Source organism: Cucurbita pepo, chromosome 1, assembly GCF_057944985.1.
Source record: "Cucurbita pepo subsp. pepo isolate OVF chromosome 1, ASM5794498v1, whole genome shotgun sequence".
In the NCBI taxonomy this organism is placed as follows: Eukaryota; Viridiplantae; Streptophyta; class Magnoliopsida; order Cucurbitales; family Cucurbitaceae; genus Cucurbita; species Cucurbita pepo.
In genome coordinates this window covers 5,110,433-5,126,671 of record NC_141798.1, presented here as the reverse complement: position 1 = coordinate 5,126,671, position 16,239 = coordinate 5,110,433, and the positions used below count along the sequence as shown (strand labels likewise).

The window sequence follows — 16,239 nt, the reverse complement described above, 5'->3', positions numbered from 1 at the left end:
CCTCAACCAATGTGGCATCCTTATAAAGAATGTTTTGATAGAAACCTCTCCCTAGCAAACACATTTCCCACATCGGTTGAGGAGGAAAATGAAACATTATTTATAAGGGCATAGAAACCTCTCCCTAGCAAACACGTTTAGCAAATATGTTTTTAAAACCTTAAGGGAAAGTCCAAAGAGGACAATATAGGCTAACGATGAACTTGTGTATAAAAACCTTAAGGGTGTGTATAAAAACCTTAAGGGAAAGTCCAAAGGGGGATAATATATGTTAACGATGAACTTGGACTATCACACTCCAACCAATGAAAAGTGACACCAAATAGTGGAGCTGAGCTACTCGTGAATAAAGGTCAAACTATCCACTTTTGAGATAATCGAATATCTCAATCGAATTGTGGTTGGATTAACCAAATATACATGATTACAAGAGCTCAAACTTAAAGTCTATATTTGTATATCATTGTAGAGTATGAGAGCAAGAAATTACAATATTTGTTTACATTTCACAAACAGTAACTGAAAAAGATCATCAACTTTCAAATCAACCAGCTTCTTTCATCTTCCATTTCCATTCTATCAAAGCTTTGAAGCTACAAAATGTATAATATTTTCAAGGCTTTGCTCAAGTCACCAATGGAAGTTAGTTGATGTGAGAGTTATAAACCTTCATTTTCTTCATCACTACCCTCCATGGTGGATGTAATTGTACAACTTTGAAGAACAGAAACTGAGACATTCAGCTCCCATTTTAAGCAGCTTAGTAAGAGAAATGAAACAAAATGTACAAAGAGAGAGAGCATCACAATCTTTTATCTTCCTCAAGATCTCCTCCATGTCCAAACACAGGCAGATCTGCAGTAGTAGATGGTGCCTTTCTTTCCTTCCTTTCAAGCTTGTTGGATAAATCTGGAGCTATCTTAATTCCGGCTCCAGTGAGAGCCACGACGTCCTCGTCAACGTCATCCCCAGTGTCCTCCGAGTATGCGAATCTATGAAGCCCAGTTAGACACTAGCTAATTTCATTTGATAAACACTTGGGTTTCTTAAAAAAAGAATGTTTGTTAAATATCTGGTTTTTACGTCTCTTTTAAAGCAATCAAGAACAAGTAATTCAGCTGTAGTTTATGGGAGTGAGTAGGTAGTTCTGTGCGGGAGAGAATGTATTGTAACAGTCCAAGCCCAAGCCCACCGCTAGCAGATATTGTCTTCTTTGGGCTTCCCCTTGAAGTTTTCAAATGCGTCTACTAGAAAGAGGTTTCCACATCCTTGTAAGGAATATTTTGTTCCCCTCTTCAACTGACGTGGGATCGGAGATAGAAGATAGTGAAAGCTATCCAAGTGCATAAAAAGGTAGTGAAGCAAAAATATAACTAAACATGTTGATCAAGATCCTTTTGAACTAGAAGAAAAAATTCTTGATAAGACCCTTTTGAACCAAGATCCGGTTGGCAAAACCGCGTTGATCTAGAAGTAGATTCAAGTAAATTCCCAAAAGGAGGCAGGGGATTGATGATTACCTGGTTACTGGATTATGAGAAGGAGCCCAAAGAACACATATAATCACCAAGAGAACAAAAGAATGCAAAATCCAGAAGGCTGGAATAATCCAAGCTCTACGCCACAGCTCGCTTAACGGGTCGGTTGCATTGAAATAAAACTACAGAAACAAGAATCAGTAATTCTAACCATTGGACTTATCTTTACAATTTGTCCTAGCAGTAGAGAAAAACGAAGTCACCTCATATCCAATCCAAGCTATAGAGAGCAACACCGAAACGGCAAGGCAGTTGGTAAACTTCCGATAAAGCTCGAGTTTGGCCAAGCTTTTTCTAACCTGTAAAGCATACATACAGAACAGAGAACTGAATAAGATCATCCTCCCAGCAGAAAAAAGGCTCAAACAAAGTAAATTTACCTGAAGCTTCTCCAGGGTTTTTGATAGAGAGGAAAAGATCCAAAGGATAAAGCAAGCATCCAATACAGCAACTGGCAACACCAGAAAGAACCTTGTTTTTCCAGATAAGTCATTAACATTTCCCAAATGCTCAACAACCTCAAGTGCTTCAGAAGCCAAGAAGTATGCAACACCCAGAAGGATAACTCTCGTGGTTATACCGCCGAGGATCGGTCTCACGACCCCATATTCCATTGAAACAACTAAAAGAAGCAGCCTAGAAACAGTCTTCTTAATAGCACTGAACGTAACTGCCAAAAGGGTTATTCCCATCGGTCGACTTCCAGAGGAATTAAAATTTGAATACTCAAAATACCAAAGGGCCATTTCACACATTCCTAAACCTATCACACAAGTGATATGGTAGTGCAATTGCATTACATCTTTCCAATATCTTACAAACCAGAGAAACCAGACAAGACCAAGAATAAGGTAAGACAAAGACATAAAGCCAAAGAATGTTACCATTGGAGCCATCTTTCCTGGTAAATAACCATCTGGGTTTCTCCAAACTGTTCTTCCACTGATCAATGTACCTTGGAGTTGTGGATCACAAAACATAAAATACAGATAATACATTCCAGTTTTATTGAGTTCAATTGTAATAGGCTCCATATTAGCTTCTTCACTAATCCCTTCAAAGAAAGTTTGAATTCTCCTTGGTCCATTAGGGTCATATGAATCCTGCTTAATAATAACCTCTCCTAACTTGCAAGATCCATTATTAGCAAGCTTCTGGGTGCAGCATATGAGATCAGAATTCAGAAATGCCCCTCCAATTTTTTTCCTGTCTTTGACTTCCACAATAATAGCTTCAATTAACCCAGTTTTTTGCTGCATCTCATTCTTTTGTTGAGCAGATTCTTTGGTTCGTCTAAATGTAATCGATTCAAACCTACATTACCCACAAACAATAATTAATCTAAATTCTTTGGTACACCTCCATCACATGCAGAAACACACATGAACTGGAAACTTAAAACGATCGATTTCAACCAATCATCAAATAACATTTTGAGGAAATAAACCAACCCTAATGGAGCGAACTTGATCAAATGAAAGAACAGTATCGAAAATCGGGAAACAAAAAAGAATGACTCGAGATATACAAGGTTCGATTAATTTACCTGATGAAGGTCATTCCATGGAGTGATTTGTCTGCATAATCGGTGAAATTGGAGGAAGGAGGGTGGAAATTAGAAGCATAAAGACCTTCACTACCGCCATGGAAGAAGAAGGAATTGGAACGATGGATGAAGGATTCGTTTTGGTATTGATGAATGGAAGCAGCCAGTTGAGAAATTGAAGAAGAGCTCAGAAAGGCAAGCCCAAAGATGATCCGAATGTAGCCATTGGAGAAAGCAATCAAATCGAAAAGCTCCCTCATTGTTCTGTGATACTCGTCTCGTTCTTCGGAAGAACAACCATAGAAAATAGTTCTCTTTCTCTGCTCAAATCTTAACACATTCACGATTATTCTAAACCTTATTCCAATCTTCCCCAAATTACAAATTTCGTCCAATTTGACCTTTTTCTTATTCTTTTTTTTTTTTATTTTCTTTTATCTATTTTTATTTAAAGTATAATGATAATTCCATTAATTATCAATTACGTGTCTAATTTATAAATTTAAAAAAAAAAAACTTAAAAAACTAAATTTTATAATTTAATTGATTTAAATTTTAATAATATTTTCTATTTCATAAAAAATATTTAAATTAATAATTGAGTTGGTTTTATTTTCATACTCATTCACGAAGTATCTGAAAATCTCATCGTTAGGCCCTAAAATCGGATCAATTATGATTAAATTAACTTCAATAAGCGATGATTAAATAATCGGATCGATTATGATTTTTTTTTCCTCCTTTGAATTCTCCAAAATCGCATTGTTAGGCCCTAAAATCGTATTAAATATTAATACAATTGAAACTAGTTCAAAAAAGGTACAAAATAAAATAAAAAAATAAAAAATAAAAAGGAAAGTTGAACGACCAAATGGCCAAATTGTTCCAGCTTAATCAATCAGTCTCAGTTAGTTAAACCGTCACTCGTCTTCTTCCTCATGCACATGTTACTTGCATTCCATTCGAGTTTCTTTTAATCACGTCATCTATTTGAAGAATAATATATATATTATATAATTAATTAATTATAAGTCAATCCTCACCCGAATTTCTTAATTCAGGTATATAAATGTAATTATAGACATCATTTCCGTATAAGAATTGTGGAGTTCTACGTAATAAAAAGAGGTGGTATCAGATCATTAAATAAAAAATAAAAATAAAATAACGAGAGCTTATGTTTAAATTGGATACTACGACCCGACCCACTACAATCAGGAGGATGGTCCCCACACGTTTGAAGTCACATACCACAAGAACCACACGTGTGCACGTGGCAGTCTATTCCTCCTCCGCCGGGTGGATTTCGACGGAGTTCGTCGGTTCAGCAAGTGGGTCAGCTTCCGGCGGCAGAAGCAGCTATCCACCGCAGTACAGTACGGCCAAGACGTCGCCGACCGGTAAATGGGCAATACCGGCGGTAGGAAATAATTTGGACTCTATTTTCGGCGCTTTATGTGGCGGCAATCACCAACACAAGTGGGAGGAAGACGACAAGAAGAATTAGTACAATTATTTTTCAATCTTTATTCAATTTACAACTTTTGGTCCCCGAACATTCGCATATTTGTCTATTTTACTCTAAAAAGGTTTCAATTAGGTCCATAATTTACCCATATTTCTACTACCTTTACACTTTACCCTTTTTTTAGTTTCGGAATTTCAAAATCATTAACAAATTTAATATTTCAATTTTTAAATCTAACCAAAATTACCAAATTACCTCCGCCCATCACTAGTCATCGTCGATTCGCACCTAAAGAAGAGTGCTAATCAGATCTAACTGGTTCAAGCCCATTTTGCATGGTCCAATTCCCAATCGGTTCAGTCCGGTTCACAACATTCCATACTGACTCAGTGCATCTTCGGTTCGGTTTAGTACACTGTAGCTTGGTTCAACGAATTTTAGGTCTACTGCTATGTTATCTCAATGGGTTTTCTTCACTACTTTATAGTTCCATTCAAAAAGCCTAGATTATACGAAAAGTCGGTTGGGATTAAACTAAAAACGTCTCAACTAACAGAAGTTTAGAACTGTTGGAATTCGTTAATTGGGTAAGATCTTACATGTTATTTATATTGAATCGTGTATTTAAATATTTAGAACAGGGTCGATACGTATAAAAATAGTGTATCCAACAAGAGGCCTAAGAATTACGAAAGTGGGACGAGAATATATTAAAAGAAAATCGATTAGTACACATAAATTAAGGTATGATCTACATCAATATCCATCATCTCTAGGATGTTATTTCAATCCTATATTGTATACAATAAACAAAAATTATTTTAAGAAACTGTCAACAAAAAAGTAAGAATCTTCATTGTCTCCGAACAATCCATATTGAGTTTCAAAATCATTGAACTCCGCCCAGAGATCTATCTCATTCATCACACCGCTCGCCATCGTCGTCTCTCCGACCTTTGTTGCATCGTCGTCGGTACCCTCAGTAAATTGACCGTTGTGGGAATCGGAGAAGCATATGAGGTTGTAAGAATTAGAAGAGGTGTCGGCGGTCGGAGAAGCAGGGGCACACGTGTGGTCGGAGATGTAGGTGATCTCGTACATTATTTTTGAATTGTCCTCGATTCTCTGCACGTGCTTTACGGCCGGACAGCTTTGGTCGAACTTGTGAGTGCACCTGTAATAGCTCCTGTTGTTGATTCATTCAAAACTGTTAATTTTTGAATCGGTAAAAGAAAAAGGTTAAAACTATTAATTTTACTTTTTACTTTGGGAAAGAGATAAAATAACCAAATTTTTTAACCTCGAGATAATTGAAAAGAGGAAAGTTGGTGTACGGAAAAAGAAAAAGAGATATATACTTTGGATAGGTTTTGTTCTGGATAGCCTTTTGACCGTACTTCCTCCAAGCACGGCCGTCTTCCGCCGTCGCCGCCGTCACAGTCCTCGTGTTGGCCAGTTTCCTGCAGTTTTCCGATCAACCCATTAGATCCCACTAAATTTTACATACAAAAAGTAATCTCTTTCCATTTCAAGGCACAAAATTTAGTTGAAACGAACCTTCTTTTGTTGCCACGTCCTAGATCCTTAACCGCCGGGCTCCGCCGTGAGTAGCCGGAATCCAGATCGGAGCATAGTGAATGATCCGGACAGCTGGCGGACTCGGAGGAGACGACAAGGGAGATCACTTCAGCGAAGGAACTCTCGATCTCGTCGGCAAGAGCTAGCCAGTTGAGCCCCGCCGCCGCCGCCGCTGACTGGAGATCAATCTGAAGCTGAGCTGCAGATTGTCGGCCGCGACGAAGAATCTCTATAATCCTCCTCCGTGCCTCCGCCGTCAATCTCTGGTGACGATAACCGGTGGCCTCCATGTTTACTTCCCTCACGATTTGGTTCTCTCGGATTTTTTGATGTAAATGATACCAAGAAAAATGGCGATGAGATTTTGAAAGAGTGACTGATATTATATATGTATATACACACAATAAATAAATAAATAAATTATTAAATTATTAAATTATAAGTGGATAAAAGGTAATCTAGATTTATCCAATTTTTTAAATTTCTAAATAATTCATTTTGTTGAGCTAATTTATCAATTTTCCTTTTCAATTTACTATATATTTTTTAAAAAAATTAATAACTTACTAAATACAAAATTAGATAATTTTTAAAATAAAAAATTAAAAGTTCAACAAATTATGCTTATAAATGGAAAAAATGAAGAGGAGAAAGAGGTATTATATAAAATAAAATTAAAACTTTTAAAATTTTATTAAATAATTAAACTTATAGGTTAAATTAATAATTTTAATTTATTAATTATTTAAAGAAAATAAGAAAAAAGAAAAAGGAGAATAAGTAATGTAGGGAAGGGGGGAAGGTGTGTGGAAGTAACTTGAGGAGAAAGGCGAGGGAGTGGTGACGTAACTCGATGACGTAGAATATGTGACGTCACCTGATGCTTGGTAGTGGAAGAGGCTGCCATTAATATTTTCCAAAGCAATTACCGGCTTACAGCTGTTTTTTTTTTATTTATAATTTTATTATTTTATTTCGGGGCGAAGTTGAATACATGGAAATATAGTTTTCGGACTTATGACTCTTATTTTGTTTTTTAAAATTAAATTATTACTTTATTTTATATTTTTTTTTAAATCGTGTCGGTATAGATAAAGTCTTTAAGCTTTTTAACATTACGTTTACCCTTAATATTTGCAAGCGCACCACACCGAGTTTTAACTATTTGTGTTCATACTATCAAATGACCCGAATAACCTAAACTATTTAATTCAAACCGTAAAAAATCAATTTGATTCTTGAGTTTGAGTTTTTATGGTCGCCTGAAAAATAAGATTCACGGTCTAATCTGACTCTATCCTACTTTAAAATTGTCGTAAAAATTAAAAAAATTTAACGTTTATAACATATGGTAATAATATGCATGATAAAAAAATAAAAAAAATACAAAAGAAAACGTTACAGTCAAAGAGGCTGCCAAATATTTAATAACAAAAAACTAAAAAGGAAAAATATATATTATTTTTTAAAAAGTATTATTTTATTTTATTATATTTTAATACTAAATAAACCCTTGCGTTTAGATTGGCCAAAGCGTCTGACTTGACACAACGTTGTCCCACTCGATTTATTTATTTTGTTTTTAGAAAGAAAAAAATATAATATAATATCTGTCAGTATAACTGTACCATCACTAATTAATTATATTATTAAAAAGCGTTTTACCCCAATTAATGTCACCATCTCATTTAATAACATGCTTAGAGCTGAATATCCAAAATTAATTAATGTTATAAAAAAAATATTTTTTTTAATATTATGAAATAAAAGTATAATATATAAATTATTTTTTTTTTTAATTTTAAATTAATTTTTTTTATACTTAAATTCAATTTGATTTTCTATAAATTTAAATAAATATACCAAAATATATTGGATTTATCGAATATTAAAAGTTTTTGTATAGGTCATGTTTCTTTCGAATACTACTTTTTTTTGTAGGACCGCCATTAAATTTATGAAGCGTGAATTTTGAGATATTTTAAAATATTAAATAAAATCATAAAAATAAAAACTATACTTTTTAAATCACAAAAATAAAATGAAAATGATTATTTAATCGTAGTTATATAGCAAAACCAGTCATAATGCACCCGAGACAAATAATAGGAGCTAGCCTGTCTTTTTATACATATGAGTTGGAAAAAAATTTGAATAAGTACAATCTCGATAACGAGATAAAGCTACTTCAAACCTGTAGAATCGAATTGAGGATAAGTTCAAATCCTTTGACTATTTTGGTTCGTGTACTCTCAATTTTGGTTAATTTTGATCGGGTACTTTTAAAATATTTATTTTGGTTTCTTTTTGTTCTTATATTTTCAAATTTATGTTAAAATTTTGTAAATATGGTCAAAATGGTCATTTTAAAAAAATAAAAAAAATACTTTTAAAAGTTGCATTAATATTTTAAATGTTATAAAGAATCATAGGTTGAAATAGACGAGCAAGGAAACATGATATGATATGGGAGACCGGCAGCTTTTAGTGTGGTATAAACATGTAATTACGTAATACTAGTGACGTTGGGAAGCTTGACGACACATGGCTGACAAGATGGTGAATGCTGTATAGCTTTTTTTTAAAGCTCCAAAACGCTTAATATCACCAAGATGAGTGGCTGTGGTGGTGCGACCAAAGTCGCAAATGGCTGCCCAATCTTCCTCGATGATCATCAACCATTCAAGCATTTAAAAAATTGTGTGCCCAACCATTTTGTCGATTTCAGCTAGTGGCATCAATTAGGAAATATGATTATCTTTCGTTTTTGTGGCGTATGATATTGATCTTTACCGTGAATACTAATTTTGTTGAGGATTATTGAGAGTAAGTCCCACATTGGTTAATTTAGTGGAAGATCATGAGTTTATAAGTGAGAAATACTTCTTCTATAGGTACGAGGCCTTTTGGAGAAACAAAAAAACAAAGCCATTAAAGCTTGTACTCAACCCTTGATTTTAGGTCCTACAAGTTAGGTCTGATAAGGGTCAAAAAGAAAATGTATGAATGTTTTTTTTTTTCCTTCTTTATTCTTTGATGTTTCATGGGAAATTGTCTGGATGGCTTCATATATGTCCTTGTATTTTGTCCCGAAATTGTCCCGAAATTGAATCTTCAACTTTAATTGGTGTCTGGAAGTCTTTAGTTCCATAAAGAGTTTTTTGATATTCAAAGTCTTCTCGTGCTCTCTAAATTTTAAAGTTTCTCTATTTGATGAAAATTGTCATTTAATTTTTGGATCTCCGCTTTCTATTTGACCCATTTTAATCAGATTAGGTTTACTTGATCAAACGATCTATCGAAAAGACGAGTCACAAAGTCGTTGATGAATTTTGAGGATGAATTAGGATTGATTTGATCTTAATTGGACATCACGAGCTGATATGGACTTAGGAGATTGAATTAGAATTAGATTGATCGAGATTTGATCTTTAAAAGGTTCGTTAACTTATCCTTAACCATAGATCATCGAGATGGGTCGTCATAGCATTCCACTTATGCATGTTATGAATGATGTGATGTGATGACAATTAAAAGTTTGCTAGTTTATCCTTATAATTACGAACTGTCGAGACCAGACCCACACTGGTATTGAATGATGACATGATAGATGAGTCTCAAAGGGCTAGATTATGATGAACGAAGATGAGCTCCATCATCTGCAACAAGCAATTGCAGAGAATAGTAAAGAGCTAATTGTATCACCCTGTAACTCGAGCTAACCCTAATTTCGCAGATAGAAGACGAATTGAATTTTTTAGATTATTTTTCGTCCCATATGAAATTATAACCGGTTAAAATGTTATTATTTATGTTATTGGGACGGTTTAAAAAAAATTGAAAATCAGGATAAATATGTAAAATTTAAAAATTATATTGAAAATTTGGGGGAAAATATTAATCCAGATAAAATTAATAAATTTGAAAATAATTAGAAATAAAATGACGTGGAAATTTTTAAAGATTTAGAAAAAAGAAAAAGGTAAATTTGATTAAAAAAATTGTTGTGGACTCTAAATTGGGCTATTCGGAATGGGTTTGTCACTTTATTGGGCTTGGTTTACGGGCCGAAGTAATTTGGGCTTTTGTTTCCAATTTAAAAGCCCAATGTTAAAAGAGAGTGCGAAGGCGGCAAACGGCTCGTTGTGCCATAGCCTCCATGCTCAGATATAGAGCTCCTCCATTGCTAGCCCTGGGAATGGTATCGCCATTGCTCTCTTCTTCTTCTTCTTCTTCCTCCTTTTCTTCAAACCCTAATCTCATTACCTTCAATCCCTCCTTCCCTGTTCTGAAACCGTCCCCTACTCTACCTTCGCTTCTCTCTTCTTTCCATCAGAAGCCCACTCGGAGCATGACTCATTCCAAATGCTTCTCTGGGCCATCACCCGCCGTTCCCATTCCTACTGCATGTGAAGTGCAGGAGGTGGATTCAGTGTCTCTCGTTGTTGTGTCCTTCTACAAGTTCGCTGATTTTCCTGACCATGCGGAATTTCGGTCGCCATTGAAGAAGCTCTGCCAGGAACTGGTACTTGTTTTGTCTTGTCTTGTGTTTTAATTGAAGTTTGTTTTTGTTCTGATTTGGTTTGTTTCTTGGTTGGAATTGTATATGGTTTGGTTGAGTTTGGGGTCAGGAAATGATATTGGGGTTTTCGTAAGTGATTTGTGGTCTTGGAGGGGAAATGTTAGTTTTGTGAAGTGACAGATTTGGAATTAGGGTGAATTTATGATTCTGTACATTAATGAAAGAAGATGAGAAAGGAAAGAGAAAAGCTCAAGTAGCAAAAGTGAAAAGCTTAATGAAATAAAGCTTGCACAAAAGTACTCTGGAAGAATGAAGAGACCAACTGTGATCATGTAAACCCCAGACATGGACTTAGGTTCGAAATTAATGATAGAAGGGAACTTAAATCTTCCACTCTTTACTGGTAAGGAAAGAGCTCCCTTTTGAAATAAAATAGAAGAGAATCACCCTTCAAAGCAGGAAAAGACTAAGGCTACAGATACCCTTTGACAATGGCTGTGTTCTGCATGGTTGTCCCAAACTTTAATTGATTGTAAATAATCAACTATTTCTTAGCTGCAATAGATGAAGAAAGATTTTAAGTTGATTTAATCGTCATTCTTTAGCAAGAACATATAGGTACTAGCTGGATATATTTAATAAGTACGCTAGTAAGAACTGGAAGTGATTTGAAAACATAAAGAACTCTTTATCATTTCGTTAAGTTGAAATATGACCTTAAGTTTCTTCTTCTTCTTCTTCTTTTTTTTTTTTTACTTTTTTTTTCCTCCATACAAATAGTGAAGGGAATACAAATTAGCTACTGACTAAATCAATATGGAAACAATTTCTGTTTTCTTTTCCAGTTTCTAGACTTCATTTGTTATTATAAATTTATACCCCTTTTGCTGCTCTGTTTGGATTATGTTACTAAGCTAATATTCTTCAGCGTGTTTCAGGAGGTATCATTCTTGCACCTGAAGGAATTAATGGGAGCATTTGTGGATCTCGAGAATCTGTACAAAGGGTTCTTGGATTCATTGAAAGTGATGAACGCCTAAAAGGACTAAGGAAGGTGGAAACACCTGTTAGTCCTGAAGAAGAAGCCATTCATCATGGACATTCGAGCAGTTCCCCTCTTGCAGCAGGGGAAGATGCACCCTTCCGTTGGGACCATGTCAGGGTCAAATTAAAGAAAGAGGTAATCAAATTTTAATTTATTTTCTATATTTTCATAAGAATGTGGGAATTGGAATGTAGGTTGAAACAATGATTAAAATGTTGTCGATACATCAATATATCCATAGATTGGAGGGTTCAACATCAATATCAAAGTTTGATGGATATCTCCGTTATCTTGTATCAATACCCATGAAATATAGAAAAAAATATCATCTAGTCACCAATATAAATGTAGATGCTGCTAATTAGATCTATAACTGATTTAGAGAGTGAAAAGAACTTAATTATTAATTATTTGATTTATGGCAATATATGTTGATATCTATATTTTATTGATATTGATATATCCATAGAATTGAAACTTCGATATTGATATCGATATAGTAATTCTTGGGTAGAATATAAGGCACGGATTGATTTTTTTGCTCTTTGAGTTTTATCCCTTTATTGATGCTTTTGTCCCCATGCTGCTTCTGTTTTCGTAGATTGTTACTCTTGGAATGCCTGATGTATCACCTGTTGAAAGGGTTGGACAATATGTGAAACCAAGGGACTGGAATGCACTGATTAGTGACCCAGATACTGTTAGTAACTTGTCTTAATTTTAATTACGCTGTTTGGTTGCCATTGGCTTCTGTCGGATTCGTGTTTCTGCACTTATTTTGATTATTGATTATTTATTAAACTTTAAGTGTATTCCCACGATTGGAACGGCATTTGGTTGGTTAAATGAGCATATATATTGTCATCGTGTCTGGCTGAGCATACAGAGATTTTGGACTTTGTCTCGTTGAAGGGCATAAGGGAACCATGCTAAATAATTAAATGTTAATGTAGGTGGTTATTGATGTGCGCAATCACTACGAAACAAGGATTGGAAAGTTTAAAAGAGCAGTTGATCCCTGTACTCCAGCATTTAGAGACTTTCCATTTTGGGTAGAGGATAAATTCCAACTTCCTAAATCAGATTGCGAGCATTCAATTGAAGAAGTTGAAGGAAAAACAGTAAACCCTGAAGAGAACTCGCCTCCACGAGTTGCCATGTATTGCACGGGAGGAATCCGTTGTGAGAAAGCTTCAAGTTATCTCCTCAGCAAAGGCTTTAAAGAGGTGATGCTTGTTGATTTCTATATAACATGGTTTGTTTTTTAATAAAATTTGGACATGACACCTTTATGATCGCCACACTTTATAAGATCAATGTATGCATTTAAATCTGGAAAATGTTCAATCAAACCGTTTTTCCATGCCACACGAACTGCATTCTCATGGACTTCTCTGGCCGATATACTATTAATCTGAGGCATTATCTTATCTGAATCTTTTTTAAGGTTTATCATTTGGAGGGTGGAATTCTGAAATATCTGGAGGAAGTTCCAAAAACAGAGAGCTTATGGGAGGGAGAATGCTTTGTATTTGACAAGCGTGTCTCGGTTGAGCACGGTCTGGAACAGGGCACGTTCAAGCTTTGTTATGGGTGCAAGCAACCGGTGAGTGATGCCGACATGGAATCTCCTCAGTGGGAGTATGGAGTTTCTTGTCCTCACTGTTACTCAACGAAATCTGAAGAAGAGAAAGAGAGGGCAAGAGCTCGGCAAAGGCAATTCGAGACATGGGGCATCATCGGTGGTCCGGACAAAGGCCGGCGACCAAAACAGAGTGATAAAAATGCTACTCTTCCAAATTCAATTTGATCGCTTGTTTCTTCAGGGTCTTTTTTCCATTTTTGTATTACAGACTACACAGGAAAGATCAAAATATCCTTCTCCACCTTGGCTATTCTATCGTGTGTACAATATTCGATTTTGTTGATTACGACACTTGTGAAATTTTGGGACTTTAGTCTCTATCTATTAAATGAACGATACATCTAAGCTTTGGAGACTCTTTATCTGTCACTCTGTTTTGAAGACACGTTTGCAACAAAGGAAACCGTGAAGTGGCGAGAACATACAAAGATTCATGTCATTTAGATCGGTACATGTATGGCTCCTTTTGAGCTAGGTAAGAGATACAGAAACATAAAAGAAATGATGACAGGTGAAAAGGGTTTGTTGAAGTTCCTCAGCCCAAAGCTCCGGAACCGCCTGCATCCCATCAACATCGAAGCTGCTGTGCTATGGAGTGTTGCAGGCACAGCCACTGCCCTTTGGCTTGTACAGGTATTGGTCTTAAACTTCACCGACTCTTCCACCAGCATTCTGTTTGTTCATGATCATTACTACTTTTATTCTCTGCTTGAAACTGAAAAACTTGCAGCCATTTGACTGGTTGAAGAAGAAGATTTGGGAGGTGGAGGAAAAAGCAGAAGACAAGGTGCAAAGTGATGAATAAGATAGAAAGTGTTGCAGAGGACTGTAATACCTCTGATGTCAAGTAAGTTGGTAACTCTAATAAGACTTGATATGATATGAAAAATGTCCATCCTTCTTCTTCTTGTTCTTTTACTCTCTTTTTATTGGGATGAACCATCAAGATTCAAGCTTGGTGGGGATCAGGAGCAGCATCAGAATGTTGCTTGAGAGCTTGAAACACTTCAGAACTGGTACTGAAAATCTTAGCCCTCCTATTATAATCTGTAGGCTCTCTACCTTCATCTTCCCCCATAATGGCTTCTCTTTCCAAACATTCAAGCAGCTCCACCACTCCCTTTCCTCCTCCGCCACATTTCTCCTCCAACCTCCCTAGCTTCAGCCACTCTTCTATCGCCGGCTCCGCCACAGAGCCCCCCCAACCACCCTGACTAACACATCTTGGCGCTGCCGCCGCAACCCGACGGCAGAACCAAGGTGGGGAAATGGCTGAAATTGGCCTGAGCTTGGGGAAGCCGACGGTGGAGGAGCGGTGGAGGAAGGGTGGCGACGGTGGTGGTATTATGAGAGATGCAGAGACGACTTGCATGGTCGATTTGGTGGGGTGTTGATAAAATGATGGGCTTTTCAGTAATGGGCAGAGATTTTGGGAGAGAGGGAGTTTGTATTATAGAAAATTTCCAGAGTAAGAGAGGCACCGCCCCTGGCCACCGTTTGGACGCCCACGTGGCAGTCCCTGCAATGGCACGTGGTCACGTGATCTCTCTTTATCATCAATATCTTTAACATTTTAGTTCAAATATGAATATAATATTGGCGATAATATATATTTTTTTAAAATATTTAATTATTTTTTATTTACCTTTTTATAGAATTAAGACAACAAATAATAATACAAATATGAATATAATATTGATGAATGTTATTCTGGATTACATCTCTATAATACTTTCTATTATTTGAAAAAAATTATGCGATTGAAAGTGAAAAATGAGTTTTTGAATCTAATTGAATCCTTTATTATCGAATAAGTAAAAAGTTTATTTTTTATTTTTGGTCTCTTTTCAAAACACGCAAGGACTTAATGGTCTTTCTGAGACGTTTGGGTCGATTTTAAGTGTAACTTGAACTCGTACAAAATTAAATATCAACAGTATCGACAATAGAATATCAACGTTGTGAGGGTAAAAAGGACTTTACAATCATTATCAGAGTCAGGATTCAACAACATTTTTTAATTTATGGCTACAAGTTAATAGTGTTCTTTAGAATTTTATTTATATGTGTCCAATTCTCAACCGACTTTAGATGACGTGCTTGATTGACATTTGAGTTGCTAAGATACAATTAATTAGTGTATCCAATCTGTGATATAAGTCAGAATATGTTGCCAACACAAAAGGAAAAGGTTAGGTGAAAATGTATTCTTTACTCTACTAGTGCATTCTTGAATATTCTCGTAAATTCTAAATTTATGTTTTATATAATATACATTTGGGTGTTTTGGTTAGCACTAGAATTTTCTCTAACTTGCTTAAAATTTGATGGATTCCTTTGCTAATAATGCATTAAATAAGTCATCAAAAAATTAATGACTACAATTATTGAACTAAAAAATTAATGACTCTACAATCCCATCTAACAATTATTATAGATAATCTTATTAAATAATCCTTTCTACCACTTAACCATCATTTGACATGCACGTAGAAAAAGACATTACAATCCTATGATGCAAAGTGGTGGCAAAATCAAGTAATAAATGCGCTTACATCATAGAGAAAAAAAAAATCTAAGTTTTAAATGATGTGGTTACGTGTTTAAATATATATATATATAATAAAAATGATCACATCTTAGATGATTCTTGACATTTTGAAATTGAATAGTTCTCACATGGCTACAAAAATCAACATAATTTTAGGACAATGTCAATTACACTTCATTGTTGTCCTTTTAAGATATCACACAAAAGGCTAAAGATGACATTAGAATTTAATGCAATTCTACTAATACAAGTAAGAGAGATATTATTTGGAGATAAAAGCTTATAAATAGAATTGTGTCTTTAATAATTTTATATTTTACTGTTATGAATTCAATTTATATTAATT

The 16,239-nt window shown here is 35.1% G+C and overlaps 4 protein-coding genes across 6 annotated transcripts; 1 reads left to right on the top strand and 3 right to left on the bottom strand.

The window, feature by feature from the left end:
• Nucleotides 1–440: 440 nt before the first annotated feature.
• On the bottom strand, nt 441–3,445 carry LOC111778469 (uncharacterized). The gene is made up of 5 exons (XM_023658319.2): nt 3,085–3,445; nt 1,919–2,852; nt 1,742–1,837; nt 1,521–1,660; nt 441–992 (listed from the first exon to the last, which is right to left on the bottom strand). The coding sequence occupies exons 1-5, from the start codon at nt 3,342–3,344 to the stop codon at nt 803–805; spliced, it is 1,620 nt and encodes a 539-aa protein (XP_023514087.2). The 5' UTR covers nt 3,345–3,445; the 3' UTR covers nt 441–802.
• A 1,793-nt stretch (nt 3,446–5,238) lies between these two features.
• Nucleotides 5,239–6,503, bottom strand: LOC111804684 (putative WRKY transcription factor 38). Its single transcript, XM_023689440.2, has 3 exons — nt 6,110–6,503; nt 5,911–6,012; nt 5,239–5,738 (listed from the first exon to the last, which is right to left on the bottom strand). The coding sequence occupies exons 1-3, from the start codon at nt 6,418–6,420 to the stop codon at nt 5,369–5,371; spliced, it is 783 nt and encodes a 260-aa protein (XP_023545208.2). The 5' UTR covers nt 6,421–6,503; the 3' UTR covers nt 5,239–5,368.
• Nucleotides 6,504–10,268: 3,765 nt separating this feature from the next.
• On the top strand, nt 10,269–13,697 carry LOC111777885 (Rhodanese/Cell cycle control phosphatase superfamily protein). 2 transcript variants are annotated; one of them, XM_023657619.2, is made up of 5 exons: nt 10,269–10,655; nt 11,581–11,832; nt 12,299–12,397; nt 12,651–12,923; nt 13,145–13,697. In XM_023657619.2, exons 1-5 carry the CDS (start codon nt 10,290–10,292, stop codon nt 13,505–13,507), a joined length of 1,353 nt encoding a protein of 450 aa, XP_023513387.2. In that variant the 5' UTR covers nt 10,269–10,289; the 3' UTR covers nt 13,508–13,697. The 2 variants fall into 2 exon arrangements, with proteins under 2 accessions (XP_023513387.2, XP_023513395.2); XM_023657627.2 differs by lacking the exon at nt 12,299–12,397.
• Nucleotides 13,698–13,753: 56 nt separating this feature from the next.
• On the bottom strand, nt 13,754–14,923 carry LOC111805978 (uncharacterized). 2 transcript variants are annotated; one of them, XM_087121858.1, is made up of 2 exons: nt 14,178–14,923; nt 13,754–14,057 (listed from the first exon to the last, which is right to left on the bottom strand). In XM_087121858.1, exon 1 carries the CDS (start codon nt 14,712–14,714, stop codon nt 14,292–14,294), a length of 423 nt encoding a protein of 140 aa, XP_086977984.1. In that variant the 5' UTR covers nt 14,715–14,923; the 3' UTR covers nt 13,754–14,057; nt 14,178–14,291. The 2 variants fall into 2 exon arrangements, with proteins under 2 accessions (XP_086977984.1, XP_086977987.1); XM_087121861.1 differs by having other exon boundaries at nt 13,754–14,014.
• Nucleotides 14,924–16,239: the final 1,316 nt, after the last annotated feature.